The sequence below is a fragment of the Desarmillaria tabescens genome (genome assembly GCF_030435595.1).
Source record: "Desarmillaria tabescens strain CCBAS 213 chromosome Unknown EV420scaffold_1, whole genome shotgun sequence".
NCBI classification, from domain to species: Eukaryota; Fungi; Basidiomycota; class Agaricomycetes; order Agaricales; family Physalacriaceae; genus Desarmillaria; species Desarmillaria tabescens.
Window position 1 is genome coordinate 618,532 of NW_026848300.1, and position 16,066 is coordinate 634,597.

Genomic DNA, 16,066 nt, shown 5'->3' on the forward strand with positions numbered 1-16,066 from the left:
GGTAGTATGGTCTGTATGTTAGAGAGCTTAATTTACTACATATATGCTATTACGTATCCATCAGGACGCGCATTTGTGGTTTTCTCCTTTTTTTTGGAGAGCAATATAGACGGGTAACAATTAACTAAGGTGAATATGCCCGGAAGCTTACTTTCTGAGGCCTGAAGCTGAAGCCTGAGATGAAAGGCGGAAAAGGTAGCCCATGCTACATCTTCAAGTTGGTTTGGGGCGCGAAAATCCATTTTTGGCTATTTAACACATTATTTAAATAAAGCGGCTATCTATCAAATGGATCCATAAAATAAACTACCACGACGCTGCAGCAGAGTCTTCCTAAGTCAAAGCTCATCCAGATACGCACATCCATCAATAAGTGCCTGAGTCACAGCTCCCAACTAATGACAATAAGTCAGCACGAGCCAACGCAATCAAGAAAATATACTCACATGAGGGGTAGCAAAGGTCGTAAAGTGCGTCCCAGGAAGGTGTATCACCTTAATTGGTGCGCCCACCAGCCCCGACCACTCATCAGCCAAATGACACGGGTTCGTCCCCTTCTCCGACATCCACCGGGGAACAGGGTACGGCAAGAACGCATCAGGTGGGATCCCTTCCTTATTATGCAGCAACACCAAGGGAGGGTACGGCCTGCCAGCAATTCTAGGATCGTATGTCTTCAACAACGGCGCGTTTTGCTGCAGCTGCTTCCACATCATCCGTCCAATTGGGGTGCGCCCACCCCGCGTAAAGGCACCCGCAGTCACCGCCATGAACTCATTTGATGAAGGGACGTGGTCTACAGGGAACGGAGAATCGATGAGTACAACACCCTTCACAGGGACTCCTCTCCTCATTAGTTGTCGCGCTGCTTCAAATCCGACAACACCGCCAAAGGACCAACCTAGAGGCTCAACATCAGTGAAGGCCGATATACATGAAGATAACACTTACCACCAAATATCACGGGCCTAGAACCAGCAACTTTCACAGCATAGTCGGCGTAAGCAGACGCCATGGCTTCTAAAGATCCCCATGGTTTACCTGTCGCATAATCTGTTACGGACGGTCAGAAAACGAGACACAAATGCATAAAAAAACCTCACTTGGATTATTAAATCCCCAGAATTCGCGGTCAATGGAGCCCAAGCGACGAAGGTAATTCACCGCTCCACTGCCATCATGGAAAAGGAAGAGTGGAGATCCACTACTAGACGACTTCTGCACAGACATAGGCACCTCGTCGAGTCGCAAAACCCGGACGACCGACTGAACCTGCTCAGGAGTAAGATCAGAAAGATCTTCTTCCTTATCAGGATCCATCGCCGTTTCTTCGACAGGCTTCGGCAACTTTCCTGGTCGCTTGGAAGAGATATACTGGTTAACTGCCTTCACCGTAGTGTGTAACTCAAAGAGATTGGACGGGAGTTCGAGACCATATTTGGTCTGGATAGCATGAAGTGCCTCGATAGCTGTCAGGGAGTCGAGCCCAATGGTCTCAAACTCCGTATCGTCTTGAATATCCGACTCATCCAATCCAAGAACAGACACGAACATGGGCTTTGTATCAACCAGATCAGAGCTGGACAATGGCCCTGCTTGGACCTGTGCTGTGACCTCATCCAAGAGCTCTCCAATAGTGCTGCAGACAGAAGGTTTGGCAGGATCGAGGGTAATATCAGGGAAGAACGTCTGGAGTTTACTGAAGAGGGGGATGAAGAGGAACTTATCCAAGCCGTAGGCGGTATCTGCATCCGCGTTCAGATCAAGTTTTGATATTTCAAAGCCAGTGAAGGAGGATATGAGTTCCAGCAGGATGGAACGAACGTCAGCAGACTGAGGTGCATCACCCTGCAGAGTAGGTTCTGGAGTAGATGCCGTCTCCGGGGAAGGAACTGCAGTGGTGGCTTGCGATCCAGCTGTGGACGAGATCTCGCGCACGAGTTCCGTTATATTGTTGCAAGTACTAAAGATAGTCGCGTCAAATTGCATTTGAGGGAAAGACTCTTCAAACTTGCGCAAGATCTCGATGGACATGAGGGAATCAACGCCGTAAGTCTCGAGATCCGCGTTTACGTCAAGCGCCGAGACCTCGATGCCACATGTGTCGCCAACGGTGTGAAGTACTATGCTCTGGACATCGACGGAGGGTTTAGCGGGAGAGGAGCGGGGTCCAAGAGCAGGTGCAACCTCGGTGATCTTGGGCTTGGGAGCAGCCAGTGTAACGGAGCGCTTTTGGGCCGGCGGTGGCGCACTATGACCGGCATGCATAGCCAAACTGCGTTGAAGGGTGTTCAGGCGAAGTTTCTTGAAGCACATGCCCTTGAGCTGCGCTACAATTTGGCCGTGCCCTATAATACCATATTTGAGTGCCGAGAAAAATCAATCCTAAATGAAGACCTACCCGTGATGTCTACGGCAATGGCGTCCGACAACATGATACCTTCGGATTCCACCCAAGCATTCACGACAAACACACCGTACGTCGCATCATTGTTGATCAAACTTGGAATTGCTTTGACTGACTTGACCTTTGAGCAGATATATGCGTCGTTATCACCGCCTTGCATATTCGCAAGGAATCCGGCTACGTGGAGCATCGTATCCATGAATACGGGATGAACAACAAATTTGCTCTTGTCGTGGTCCTTGGGGAGCTTGACGATGGCATACCCTTCCATACCGTTCTTGTTGATCGTAACGCTCTTCATCGTATGGTACTCCTGGAAAGCGTGTTAAAGACAGCTGAAAAACAAGCATTGCAGGACATACCTTCGCATATTTGACAACCCTCGTAAAGATAATCTCATACGCCGTTCGGGTCGTAAATACTTCGGCTTCGCCATCTTCTCCCGAGCATATAGCCGCGGTCCTCCGACTGACGACAGGAGCCATACGGTTGAACTTTGTCGTCGTATCTGCTACTAGCAATGGGCGGAACTGTCCTGAACAATGCACAGACTCCGGCTCCGAATCAGCATATGATTCGACGGTGAAGAGACCAGAGCCATCGATGTTTATTGTAATAGTTGTCTTGACGACGCGAGCTACGTCTTTGCTGTAAACAAGAGGCTTCACGTAGTCGATGTTGAAGAGTGAGCTATGGCTACCTTGGAGGGGTAGGGATAGATGTGCCTTGGTAGCTTCAATCCCAGCGAGAGCCAACTCGTGATAAACAGAAGCTGGGCATAACGGAACGTCGCCTACAATGTGACCGATAATCGAGGTTTTGAGGAGGGATATGGGTGTTTCAAAAATAGCGACCTGGTTGTTGGCGGTGGATGGGAATTGTGCCCAAGACTGAAGCATACCAAAGTCGTTGACAGGGTGGAAGGCCTTAGTAGAAGAGGGTGAACCTTCAATGGGCGGGGCCGCAGCTGGCGAGTCTTCCTTCCATGCCACCCAGAACTTGCTTTTCTGCCATGGGTAGGAAGGAAGCGAGACGCAAGCCGCTGAGACATCAGCGAAAACATCTCTCCATCGAACAAGGACACTGGAGGTGTAGAGCTGAGAAAGCGACGACGAAAGTGTGACGTTGTCATCCTGTCGTTTTTTCAATGAGCTGACTAGTAATGCTTCCTTTGACACGCCAGGATGCACGGTGAGCATAGGCAACGTTGTAGGGTGAGGACCCAGCTCTATCCAGGCGGCAATATCCGTGAATGAAGCATCATCGATTAGTGCACTGATACCGTTTTCAAACTGGACGGGATCAGCACAGTGGCTGAGATAGTATTCGGCGTTGAAAGCGGACTTGTCTCCTGCAGGAATTACTCGGCCTAGAGGATTTGAAATAACGGGAAGTTTCGGTGGATGGACCGCTACGCGTTTCGCAAGAACTTCAAACTCTTCAAGAAGCGGTTGCATAGCAGAACTATGGTATCCAAACGGAACTTTGAGACGCACGCTCTTGCAGTGAACGGCCTTATCGAGATGGGCCTTGAGGGCGTCGAGCTGTCCGATTGGTCCCGAGGCAACGCAGTCAGTTGCACTATTGTAGCATGCAATTGATATGCCAGAGAAGTCGGGGGATGAGGAAAGAATTTCAGTGACTACTCCAGACGCAAGGTTAATGGCAATCATTCCCGTAGTGTCAAGTTCGCATGTACGCATCATGATACGAACTCGATGAGCAACTAGGGTGAGTGCGCTTTCAAGGCTGAGTACACCGGCGACAACGTGAGCTGCATATTCTCCCAGACTGAAAAAACTGATATCAGTAAATATAAAGAGAAGATATTTTAAGCAACTGACCTATGCCCGACGACAGCAGTAGGAGTGACGCCCCATGACATCCAAAGCTTCGCCAGTCCATATTCAAGCGCAAAGATTGCAGCCTGATTCGCTTCGAACTCTTCCACAGGCATCAACCCGCTAGACTCTCCATCCGAAGTGATGATAGGTAGAACTCCGGGGAAGTTGTTCTTCTTCAAGAAAGACTCACACTCGTCTGTGGCGTTCTTGAAGAGCGCCGATGTCTTGTAAAGGGAAGATCCCATGCCAAGGTACTGGCCTCCTTGCCCCGAGAACACGAACACGACCTTCCCTGGCGCATTGTCTGTGACAGTTTTCCCCGAAGCTAGCTCGAGCTTGTGCGCCAACTCCTCCTTGGATCTCGCAGTGACCGCGAATCGGTGAGAGTACATACGTCGGCGAGCCGTGGCAGTATATGCGATATCGGCAAGGGTGACACCTGTGCTCGCAGAGCTACGGAGATATTCAATGTAACTCGCACGCAGATCGACAAGTGCCTGCTCATTCTTAGCAGACAGCCCGACAACGAAAGTCGAAGAGACCTCGGTATCCTTCCCGGACGACTTCGGGATATACTCCTCAAGAAGTAGAGCGCCATTCGAACCGGCAGCCCCAAAGTTGTTAAGGAGGGCGACACGGGGCAGACTCTCGTCGGGGACGGTCCAGCCGACTTGCTTTGTATCAATGATAACATTGTCTGATGCAAGGGGTTTGATACGCGGGTTAAGGTTCTTTAACGAGACAAGACGAGGGATGGAGCGGTGGCGCAGCATAAGGAGCAGCTTCGCCAGAGCCGCTGCACCCGATGCAGCCTCCAAATGACCAATATTAGCCTTGACGGAGGTGATATGGAGTGGGTTGTTCGCTTTTCTATGCTTGGCGAATATACCGCGTATGCTCTCTAATTCGATGGGATCACCGGCTTGCGTTCCGGTACCGTGGGCCTCCACAACACTGATACGAGAAGCATCGAGACCGGATCGCTCGAGAGCCTGCGTGAAGAGGTTTTCTTGCGTAGGAGCATGAGGACGGGTGATGGAGTACGCGTTACCAGATTGGTTAACTTCGACTCCGCGGATGACACCGAGAATCTGATCATTTTCGGCGATCGCGTCCGAGAGACGCTTTAGGACGAATATCCCGCAGCCCTCTGAGCGAGAATAGCCGTCAGCAGAAGCGTCGAAAGCTTTGCATTGTCCAGTTGGGCTTAAAAAATGGCCTCGATCCAAGCCGAGGAACATCTGTAAGACAAAGTGAGAAAGTTGGTTTGTGAGTTGATGTAAAAAGACTTACATCCGGACTGCTGATGACATTGACTCCACCGGCAATAGCAGCATTACAATCTCGGTTCATAAGAGCACGACATGCTTGATATACAGCAACCAGAGATGAAGAACATGCTGTGTCAACGACGATCGAAGGACCACTGAACTGCAGCGCATAGGAAATACGGCCGCTCAGAAAGGCTCGTAAGGTTCCTGATTGTCATTTCAGAAGCTGTCAATCTTAGTCAACGTAATTGCTTACCGGTGCTATAATAAACATCAATGTCGTTCCTCAAATTCTGGACATAATCGTTCGTGGCAACTCCGACGTAACAACCAAACGTCTCCGGGTCATTTGTCGGCGTTGAGTTGGGTACATATCCTGCGTCCTCTAGAGCCTCGTAAGCTGTATGGAGGAGAATACGCTGTTGCGGGTCCATGCTACGTGCTTCGCGCGGTGAAATGTTGAAGAACTTGTTGTCGAACGCGTCTGGCTCGTCTATGAAATTTCCTGTGTGAGCACCCATGGTACGGCCTTTTTTCTTCGGATCATTGTAGTCCGACACCTTGAACCGATGTTCAGGAACCTACGTAGAAGGTGGTTAGTATGTCGGAATGAATTGACCAAAGGATACTTAAGAAATTACCTCAGATACAGTGTTAATACCTTTCTCCAGAACTTCCCAAAGTTTCGCAACGCTCGGAGCTCCCGGTATATTGACGGACATTCCGCAAATGGCGATAGGCTCCTGTACAGACGATGGCGTCTGAAGTGTAGCTGGACGAACAGGTTCACTCGATAGATCAGTCGAGGAAACGTTATCCGACGAGAAGAGTCGTTCTATACCCTTCGTTAAACCAGCACCAGGTCCAAAATTGAGGAGATGGACACCGCTTCCTTCGGGCACCGCACGGACAAGAGAGTCAGTGACCTTATCCCAGTTGACGGGTTGTGTGAGGATCATGTCCACAACCTGCTCAACAAACGACGGCGATCCCTTAATATTTTTGCTAAGGAGTTCGCCAGAATATGTCGAGCGAACTGGAATCTTGATGTCTGTATGCGTTGGGAAACGAATGTTGCGGCTTATTACATCGGCGAGAACCTGATTTCGCACTCCGTCATGGTGCGAGGAAGAATGATAGAGTGCATCTACAGTTGTCTTGTGCACTGGACCGGAAGGAGGGAGCTGGGCCGCAAAAGTAGCGAGAATGTCGGGACGGCCTGAGATGGTGACTGAGGTCTCGCTCATGACTGATGTAACGCGGAGCTCTGGTGTACCTTCAAACTAAGGACAATGAGCATGTTGTGCGTGAAAGAAATGATGTGATGGCTTACCGACTTGAGAAAAGTCTGGATGGCGCTTTCGGCTGCAGCAGGGCTCATGCCCAAGAATGCTAGGCTCCATGGCAGAGGCTCGGGCGTCTGGACCGACGCTTTGTGTATCTGCAGGCGAACTCCGATCCAAAAGGCGAGACGGAACGTCTCCACAGCATTGGAGATGAATTCGAGAACGGTTTCCGAAGAGCCTACAACGCATGCTGGTAGGATACCAGACGAAAAGCCTACTATTCCAAGACCGTGTTCACTGTTCGTCTGCAATGATGAGATGAACGATGTCGACGAAGTAGCTTGCACAGAAGCAAGGTACCGCAATGTCTGTACCAGGAACAGGGTGGCTGCAGTGACGACGGAATTGGTGAGATACGGTTCATGACTGGGGAGTAAAATGAGAGATTTCGGGTCCTTGAAGTGTTCAGGATTGATGCCCACGGCCAAAGCTTCTGAGGGGGAAAGTGTGGAGAGCTCGACGTTAAAGGCGTAGTGGCAAGCGTCAAGGAGCAGAGCGCCTGACGGCAATAAAGCGTCGGCAGCAGCGCGTTCTCTAAGTAATGTCGAGTTGATCGCGGTGGTACCGTGTCCGGCGAACACAGGAACCACAAGAGAAGGCAACATTATGGTAATAGGTCCAGTGAGAACCTAGCGAGAGCAGGGATCTCTTCCTCTTTTTTTGCATGGTATATCTGTGCCATCCTCCGGCCTTGCAGGATTACTGTCACGCAATTCATAGATGCTTTGAGATCGAGATACGAACGAGATTTAATTATCCAGGGGTACGAGCAGCGTCGCGACATGAAGAAAGAAACTGCGCGCGCTCCGGTTCCCCTTGGAGATGGTCGCGGTTTGGAAAAGAAAAGTTTCGGTCAGCTACAATCCCAAATAAGGCAACTACTCCAACATCAGCTTCCGTTCGTCTGTTCCGTTTGAACGGAAAACGTGCATAATTTCGATAACGCTATATCCAAGGAATTATTTCGCCAAGTTTGTCGGCTCTTTTGAGCAGATGTTGCAGGTTCAAACGTTCTCGGGCAAGGAGTCTCCATATGCCTTGACGCCCAACCAACCCGTCCGACCGTCGACGTGTTGTTTTTTGGCATCGGACACAATGTTAGTAGTGAAAGCAAGCCTCAATACCGGTAGGTACCCTTGAGACCGTTTATGGATGTTAACAAAGCAAGTATGTTGTGGCGCTCAGAATCCTCCAGAATAATTCTGGTGAGTTGAACCGACCCATTAAAAATTTCCAGCATCTTTGTGCCACATATCCGTTTGGAGTCTAACAGCAACCTCAGGTTCGTATGAAATTCGGAGCCTTGCGATTCGATCTGATCTAAACAGCTGCAACCACTAAGGCTATCCGGAGCAGACACACCAGCAGGAGATCCTCAATTCCTGTTTCCTGGACCAGAGTTGAATGATAAACTTGCAGAGCCCTTGTTCCATCCAGGGCGGACAACGTTTTCGGTTTCGACGGGGATGACGCTGCCTAGGAAAGATTAACGCTTTGTCGATCTGAGCTGGGCCGGTTCGACGACGCACCGAACTAGCCGCCGGCTGAACATATCACACGTCCGTCCCCCTTGATCCAAACCATCAGTGTGAACGTTGCCGTATGTGGTCAAGAAGGGAGAATGTGGCTTGGCGCCTTTGCATACTGACCATCACCACCATCGACGACTCAGACTCGGAATTCAGCTATGGGCAACGCATGGTCTCTAATCTCTCAAATGTTCCCCCCCAAACCTAAGTGGTCCGTGGACGATATTCCGGATTTAACGGGGAAAGTAGTTATTGTCACAGGTGAAGCCTTTCTGCCCTTTCTGCTATAGACAGAGCATTTCAAACTAACATATCCTTTCCAATAGGCGGTAATACCGGATGTGGGAGGGAAACGGTAAAGGTGCGTGGCTTTCGTCCTTTCTGGTAGAACAGCACCTTAGCTATTCGCCGATAGGCGCTACTGTCGCATGGTGCAAAGGTCTATCTGGCTGCACGAAGTGAGGAAAAGGCCAAGGAAGCCATCGTGAAACTTAAGGAGGAGACGGGGGCTGAAGCCATATTTCTATCCCTGGATCTCGCAGATCTGGTCAGCGTTCGTCGTGCGGCAGAAGAATTTCTTTCGTATGTCAATCCTTCTACTGTTGGGCAATCATATTTACTCTTTCTCGTAGAAAGGAAAAGAAGCTTCGTATATTGTTCAACAATGCGTGCGTTCATCGCCCTTTTGTCACACACACAGCAGGCTAACCCAGCACCTCTCTAGTGGCGTTATGTTGGCACCAATGGATATGCTCACCAAACAAGGGTATGATCTCCAGTTTGGCACGAATGTCATCGGTACGTCCCTTGACATGCTCATTAATCCCCCAAGCTCAACACTTGATGCAGGACATTTCTATTTCACTCAGCTCCTCTTACCCGCGCTTCTTGCTGCCGCCACGCCTTCCGAGAAAGCACGAGTGATCACAACGTCGTCATCGGCTAATTATATGGGTACGCTTGACTTCAACATCTGGGTCGACGGTCCTGCACGCAGCAAGAAGGCTTCTGGCGATCTATATGTCCAGAGCAAGCACGTGAGTTGCACATTAATCACGCAAAACTACAGAAGCTGACCATCAGAGCTTAGGCTAATGTCGTCTTCGCCGTTGAGTTGGCTAGACGGTACGGAGAGCAGAACATAATTTCCCACTCTCTCAATCCGGGTAAGCTATAGCGTCACCGATTGCCAGCTATCTAAATTCACCGTTCAACAGGCAGCATCCGGACGGATCTACAGCGCCATCTCTCCCCCTTTGCGAACAAGATGCAAGACATGTTCCTCTTCCCAGCTCATATGGGTGCCCTGACTCAACTATGGGCTGGGACTTCGCCCGAGGCAGGAAAATTGAACGGAGAAGTAAGGCTTGTCCTATCCTGGGTGTTCGAGAATGCGTTGACCGTTCATTTGTACAGTTCATGATTCCGTGGGCCAGACTAGGCAAAGCCCGTAAAGAGACGGCAGACCCGGCGGTTGGAAAGAAGCTCTGGGAATGGTTGGAAACACAGTGCAAGGACTACTGAGACTCTTAAGATCTTAGTTCCCACGTTAGCATATTCGTCGTTCCTTCATTTACTCCTCCGAGAATCATCATGACCTTGTTCATATTGCATTATTCATGCGTTATAAGCTGTCCGGCCAACACTACGGTCTTACGATGCAGTGGGCTTGGAGAAACGAAGCTGGGTACAGCTGATTCTCATTCTTGATTTTGGTTCCGCGGTAGGTAGGTAGCGCGGAACCAGGCTTCAATTCGACAGACCCGATGAGATCTGATCGACACTGATCAATAGAAACGGGAACAAATCTGTTAGGCTCGGGGACTGTCCCAACCATTGTGCGTTCATCGTCGTGAAACAGACTTTTTCAAGCCTGGCAACAGTGCGCTACGCAAAATAGTCTTGTCGCCTCATTTGTTAGCCTTCGACGATACTAGAGATGGAACGAAATCAAGAAAACATCGAAACTCTTGAGTTCAAACGCAAGCCTCAATGCCGCAGCCATTCTTGTCATATATTACGATAAAGACACCATGCCAGCAAGAGTACCGGACTCCAGTATGTTCATACATTCGTGCTACATACAGAAAAAAAGGCGGCCTATCAGCGGGGATCGAGGTAATTTCAGTTCTCACCTTGACCAAGAAAATCTCTCGCTTTTCGAGCAAGGAAGGAGAACGGTTATACTCGACACAGCCTGCTGAAAAAGTCGTTGTCGGTGCCACAATCTTAGAGTCGTACTTGTCGGATCCCTGATTACGATGGCGTCCGGTTCGCCTTGTATTCAGGGACACTTTTGATTTTCTTCCCGAAGTGGGAGTTGCGACGATACATTCCTCCGATCAAGTCTCCGTATGTAGGAAAACACTCGGGGCAGGTAAAGGTACTGTGACGCATCCATGGTACGTGTAGACACGTTGCGAATTCGTCGGACCGATAAGATGAAAATAACTATTTCCTGTTAATTGTAATAATCAGCCTTCAATCCCACCTCCAAGTCTCCTACATCATGGGTTCATCTTCGCGTATTGGAGATGAGAACTCCCTCCTCGACCTCACCGGAAAAGTAGCTGTCGTCACTGGAGCAAAGTGCGTACGCATTGAAAACAGCTTTCCTTGGCTGACCAACGATTCAGCTCAGGAATCGGCTTATACATCCTTTTCCACATCGCCCATTGCGGTGCTAGAACATACCTTGGAGCCAGGACGGAAGACAAGTTCAATAGCGCTATTGCCCGCCTCAAGACGGAAGGGCTTGACACCAGCAAGATCGTATGGCTACCCTTTGATTTGAGTGATCCTAGAAAAGCGAAGGAGTCTGCAAAGTGGCTTTTGGAAAGGGAGAGTCGTCTTGATATTCTTGGTGTGTTGCCACATCCAACGTCAAGGAATTCTATTTAACTTGTCTTATCGCTAGTCAATAATGCAGCAAAGTATGCTAGCGCTGACGTCTGTGAACTGTGGAACTAATCAGAGTCGTAGAATTTTGGGTCCGTATGCTCAAACTGCAGATGGTGCGTCGCTTGATCTTGAAGCAATTATCGTGTCCAACTTGTCGTGAACAGGTCTGTCAGATAGCATGGTTATCAAGTGGGTTTCTCTGTCTGTAATACTGGAGGTTCTTACGGTTCTTCATTCAGCCACATGAGTCCGTACTTGTTCACAAAGACCCTTCTACCGCTGCTAGAATCCACAGCACGTCAACCTGGATCTGACGTGCGCATCGTAAACGTCGGCACGCATCACTGAAGAAATTCGCATAAGCTAACTTGAATCCAGGTATCTTCCGTCGCCCACCGATGGGTACCAAATCCTCGATATGACAGTCTGGAGGCCTTCAACTCTGACTTTGCCGATACATGGAAACCCAAGACGAATCTGTACGGTGCGTCGTGGATTGCCTACAAGCCTGATATAATAGCCAATGCGTTGATAGCATATACGAAGCTGGCAAATGTTCTGTGGACAAAAGAGCTTCAGCGGTCGTTTGACCGTGCCAACATTCCCATCCTTGCGATGACGGTCCACCCAGGAAATGTCATGTCCGGTACGCCATTTCCTTCTCATCGTTAGCTACTCTATCTGACGGCTTTCAGAGGGAAATGTTAAGCTCTTCAAGTCTCTGATGTTTGGAACGATTATAAACTGGGTCTTTTCGCTATTCTTCATCAGCCCATTCGATGGAGGGTACACGCCCGCATGGGCAGCAGCCTCAAGGGCTATCGCTGAAGATCGCAGAAAATATGCTGGAACGTATCTCGTTCCGTTTGGAGTGATAGAGGAGGCGAGCGAACATGCACAGAGAGAGGACTTGGCGAAGGATTTGCTGGCGACGACGGACGCTGTCCTTAAGCAATACGACTATGCATAGAGCAGCATATACATACACTGTGTTTAATTGCAGACGACCACAACAGGATCAATATTAGCAATTGCAAGGATGAATAATTGCTGCGAGGATGATGGACGTAGCTGATCAGGCTGCGATTGGCTTTCTTCTCTACCACATCATGGTTCTCGACGACGGCAACGCCTATTGCAACATCATGACCCATTATGTTAATGGCATCATCGACGACGCTGACTGAGCAACTTGATGACTGAGCATCGAATGGCATCGAAGCTCAGATGACGCCAGTAATATAAAGATGTGAAAATCCGGGTGTTCAGTAATTTCATTCTTCGCATTCGATATGTCGAAAGTCAGCATATTCTTTACTGGAGGAACAGGTGCGTTGTCATTCAATTTCTTAGCATGAGGAGACTGACGCAGTCCAGGTTACATTGGGGGCACCGTTCTGTCGCGTCTTATCGAACACAAAGACTCAAAGAATTTCGACATCACAATTCTTCTTCGTCCTACCAGATCTCCCGCTGGATACGAGGCCTTGGGATTGAAAACTGTCTCGGGAAGCGACTCCGATTTCGGGCTGTTGAGGGCACAAGCAGCGGCGGCAGACGTTATCTTCGCCACTGTACGTAGTCCAACTGCTCTAGAGATGTTCGAAGAACCTTACAGGCTCACAGGCAGACTGCGACGACCTTCCTGCTGCCCAGGCAATTCTACAAGGTGCAAAAGATCGCTACGAAAAGACAGGGAAAGCCCCCATCCTCATCCATACCGTGAGCCCAACTTGTTGTGCACCTTCACGATACTGATATCGCGGATAGTCTGGAACTGGTGAACTCGCCGACAACGCGCAAGGGCTGCACGGCACCGATGTCGTCTATTCAGACATTGATGTCTCTCTCTATGAAGCTCTTCCCCCAACCCAGCCTCACCGGAATGTCGACCTCGCTGTTCTCGCTGCGGACAAGGAAGGTTTGTCGGCCTGTCGGTTAACATCCTTTATCCTTCTGATCATTATACAGGTTATGTAAAGTCATACATCGTTCTGCCACCAACCATCTACGGAGTACCCAATGGTGTCTTACACAAGCATGGTCTTCAACGCTCGCTCGTTGCCCAAATCCGCCAACTCGTTGAAGCTAGCATTGCTAGGAAGCAAGGGGGTGTGCTCGGTGAAGGCAAGAACATTTGGCCCAATGTTGATGTGAACGAAAGTATGTCATGTCGTTTCCTTTCCTTCTTACGCCTGTTAACCGTCATGACTACAGTGGCCGATCTGTACTTGATTATCTTCGATTTTGCCCTCTCGCCCTCTTCTCCGCCTCCTGACTTCCAGCATGGTCGGTCTGGCATTTACTTTACTGTCAGTGACGAGCATCAGCTGTACGATCTCTCCAAGGCCGTGTCTGCGGGTCTCGCTCGCCGAGGCATCGGATCCCCTGAGCCCACACCTTTCAGCAAGACTGAAGCGGAACCTTTACAATATTCTTTGGGCACCAACTCACGAGTGGACTTTAAGAAAAGCAGAGGCAAAGCCCTAGGATGGAAACCAACCAAGGGGACAAAGGATATGTTGGACTTCGTCGAGTATGAAATTGACCGTCAACTGAAGAAGGATTAGAATTCTGAAATGTGTATTTGTATTCAACTCACTGTCTACAGCGAACTCCAGCTTCTGTTCGTGTGGACTTTGTCTCATTGTTCATACAGTGTTCTTCTAAGCGGTATTCCCTTTTTTCAGTGGGGGATCTAAGATGCGAATGTCTCAAGCTTGTGCCGGATTACAGTTTTCATTGGATTGTGCATCTTCGAGAGGTCATCCTCCTTTTAGTTCCCTGTACCTTCCATCGCCTGCCTGCAGGTTCGGCCATATGCGTCTCTTGCTCATGATCCACACTCCGTTTCTACCTTCGATTACGTCTCGGTTCAGTTCGACAGTCTTCTCCCTCTCTAGCAGGGCACGAGGTTCTATTTTCCTGCCATTAGAACAACTCTGGTGTCTTGCGGACTCGCTGATTGTTCCCAACCATGCTCTTAACTTCGATGTTTTCAAGCGGTGAAGTCTTACTGGATAGTCAATAAATTGTGGATCAACTTGAACTTCTAGATGATCGAGGATCATATTTGACTCACCGCCGTCTTTCCTACCACCAACATCAACTCCATGACACTAGAGCTCCCACTCCCCGGACGATGCCTAAGCGATGGTAGTGCCAGCATTGCGCCAGCGGTAGCAGCCGAGGAAGAATTGAACCAGGAGGAATCTCAACAGGCACTCGCCATCAAGCTTGGGTACGTGCAAGGTGCAACATTTAGCCAAAAGTTGACCATAGTTTTCCACATGGTAGTTGGAATATCCAGGCCTCAAAAAAAGAAATTACGTTCATCTACGGACCGGCAGTTGACGAAGCCTGCGCCGAGTTATTGGACGAAGGCAGCAGGAGAATTGTCGAACATCTCAGCCCCTTTCTCTTAGGTGCACAGACACTCGAACGGTCTGTATTCATCGTCGGTCTAACGGTACAACATAAAATCTCCGCCATCAATAACCCAGGAGTCGTCGTCATCTTGGTCGACTCCCTTCAACCTCTTCTCCACGCTGGCCCCCCTGATTTGCCGCATGGCATTGGTCACCATGTATATGTTGTCCAGAGGGCGATGACATCTGAACTCGCGCCAGGGGCTAGATCATCGTATTCCAGTGCGGACGATGCCCTTTCTCCGATGCCCTGGGTTGGGGCAGACGTCGTACCGGGACGAGCGATATATGATTTACCATTGTCGCAGACTGCTGCCGAACAGAGCCGTGTCCATCGTTCCAGCATAGGGCTAGTTTTGTCAATTCCTCCCAACAGCGCGGACCACGAACAGGCAAACGGAAACCCCCTACAAACCCCCCTTTATGCACTGACTTGTGGATACAATATACCTTCAGAGCGAGCTGTTCCCATCTCGACCCAGAGGCGTTCCCGGCACCTTTATAATCATCACATTGTAGCCAAGCACCGGGACACAACAAAGCGTATACTTCGAGATCAAGGACTCCAAATCGACCGTGGCATCTTGAATGGGTTACGTGCAGCCAGAGGTGACGAATCGAAGCGTCAGCGTGTCCTGGTCCGGGAAGCAACGCAAAGGGAGAGAACTATTTTCCCTTTACAAGATGCTCTTGCCGTTCATGAGGCGATTCTTTCAAATCCATGTGGGGATACAGAGTACTGTATAGGAGAGGTGGTTGTCGCAGAGAACACCACCGTGGTTGATAATCCAGGTACGTACGCTCGGGCGTCTTGCCGACTTTCTTCAAAACACGCATCCTCAGAACAAGTACGCCCTACGCCGACGTGTTCTACGCCCTCTAGTGCCTCACAGCATACATCACCTCGATATGCCATGAATATGGACTGGAGTCTGGTTGAACTGACAACCGACCTTGCTACCAACACTGTGGGGCACCAATGACAACACCTACAGCCGACAATCGCTATCTCAAAGGCCAACGAAACTTTGTTCACGTTTCGGAACAATACAGACCAGTTGGAGGGACGATATATCGGTACGACAGCATACGAACTTGGATACCACAACACAGATCCTTCATCCGTAAAGCCGACAACAGACACAGAAATATCACGGTGCTGGGTGGAACACCAATACATGGTGGAATCCTTTAATCGATCTGCTTTCGCCTTCAAAGGGGATTCCGGTAACGTTGTCGTTAACAGCAACCTCGAACCAGTGAGTATCATCAGCAGGGCCATGCTTCTCCCGACGAATCAGAGCCTAGTGATTCTCTGCGACATCAAATCGATTTTTTGT

The 16,066-nt window shown here is 49.6% G+C and overlaps 5 protein-coding genes across 5 annotated transcripts; 4 read left to right on the forward strand and 1 right to left on the reverse strand.

The window, feature by feature from the left end:
- Positions 1-139: 139 nt before the first annotated feature.
- EV420DRAFT_1297193 (uncharacterized protein) lies at positions 140-7,473 on the reverse strand (the record flags this gene model as incomplete). The annotated part of the gene is made up of 11 exons (XM_060468346.1): positions 140-395; positions 447-901; positions 952-1,053; positions 1,104-2,348; positions 2,402-2,720; positions 2,770-4,198; positions 4,252-5,492; positions 5,545-5,729; positions 5,779-6,103; positions 6,164-6,805; positions 6,856-7,473. The coding sequence occupies 11 exons, from the start codon at positions 7,471-7,473 to the stop codon at positions 339-341; spliced, it is 6,618 nt and encodes a 2,205-aa protein (XP_060339015.1). The 3' UTR covers positions 140-338.
- Positions 7,474-8,416: 943 nt separating this feature from the next.
- Positions 8,417-9,982, forward strand: EV420DRAFT_15554 (NAD(P)-binding protein). Its single transcript, XM_060473643.1, has 9 exons — positions 8,417-8,658; positions 8,724-8,758; positions 8,813-8,979; positions 9,030-9,065; positions 9,122-9,195; positions 9,247-9,434; positions 9,488-9,563; positions 9,615-9,757; positions 9,814-9,982. The coding sequence occupies exons 1-9, from the start codon at positions 8,556-8,558 to the stop codon at positions 9,919-9,921; spliced, it is 930 nt and encodes a 309-aa protein (XP_060339016.1). The 5' UTR covers positions 8,417-8,555; the 3' UTR covers positions 9,922-9,982.
- A 798-nt stretch (positions 9,983-10,780) lies between these two features.
- EV420DRAFT_15637 (NAD-P-binding protein) lies at positions 10,781-12,429 on the forward strand. The gene is made up of 9 exons (XM_060473949.1): positions 10,781-10,986; positions 11,034-11,260; positions 11,315-11,330; positions 11,380-11,411; positions 11,463-11,487; positions 11,538-11,628; positions 11,677-11,782; positions 11,834-11,944; positions 11,994-12,429. Exons 1-9 carry the CDS (start codon positions 10,907-10,909, stop codon positions 12,266-12,268), a joined length of 963 nt encoding a protein of 320 aa, XP_060339017.1. The 5' UTR covers positions 10,781-10,906; the 3' UTR covers positions 12,269-12,429.
- Positions 12,430-14,140, forward strand: EV420DRAFT_15638 (uncharacterized protein). The gene is made up of 6 exons (XM_060473952.1): positions 12,430-12,627; positions 12,676-12,872; positions 12,925-13,020; positions 13,069-13,219; positions 13,270-13,461; positions 13,516-14,140. The coding sequence occupies exons 1-6, from the start codon at positions 12,591-12,593 to the stop codon at positions 13,866-13,868; spliced, it is 1,026 nt and encodes a 341-aa protein (XP_060339018.1). The 5' UTR covers positions 12,430-12,590; the 3' UTR covers positions 13,869-14,140.
- A 39-nt stretch (positions 14,141-14,179) lies between these two features.
- On the forward strand, positions 14,180-15,807 carry EV420DRAFT_15662 (uncharacterized protein). The gene is made up of 2 exons (XM_060474054.1): positions 14,180-14,539; positions 14,596-15,807. Exons 1-2 carry the CDS (start codon positions 14,412-14,414, stop codon positions 15,707-15,709), a joined length of 1,242 nt encoding a protein of 413 aa, XP_060339019.1. The 5' UTR covers positions 14,180-14,411; the 3' UTR covers positions 15,710-15,807.
- Positions 15,808-16,066: the final 259 nt, after the last annotated feature.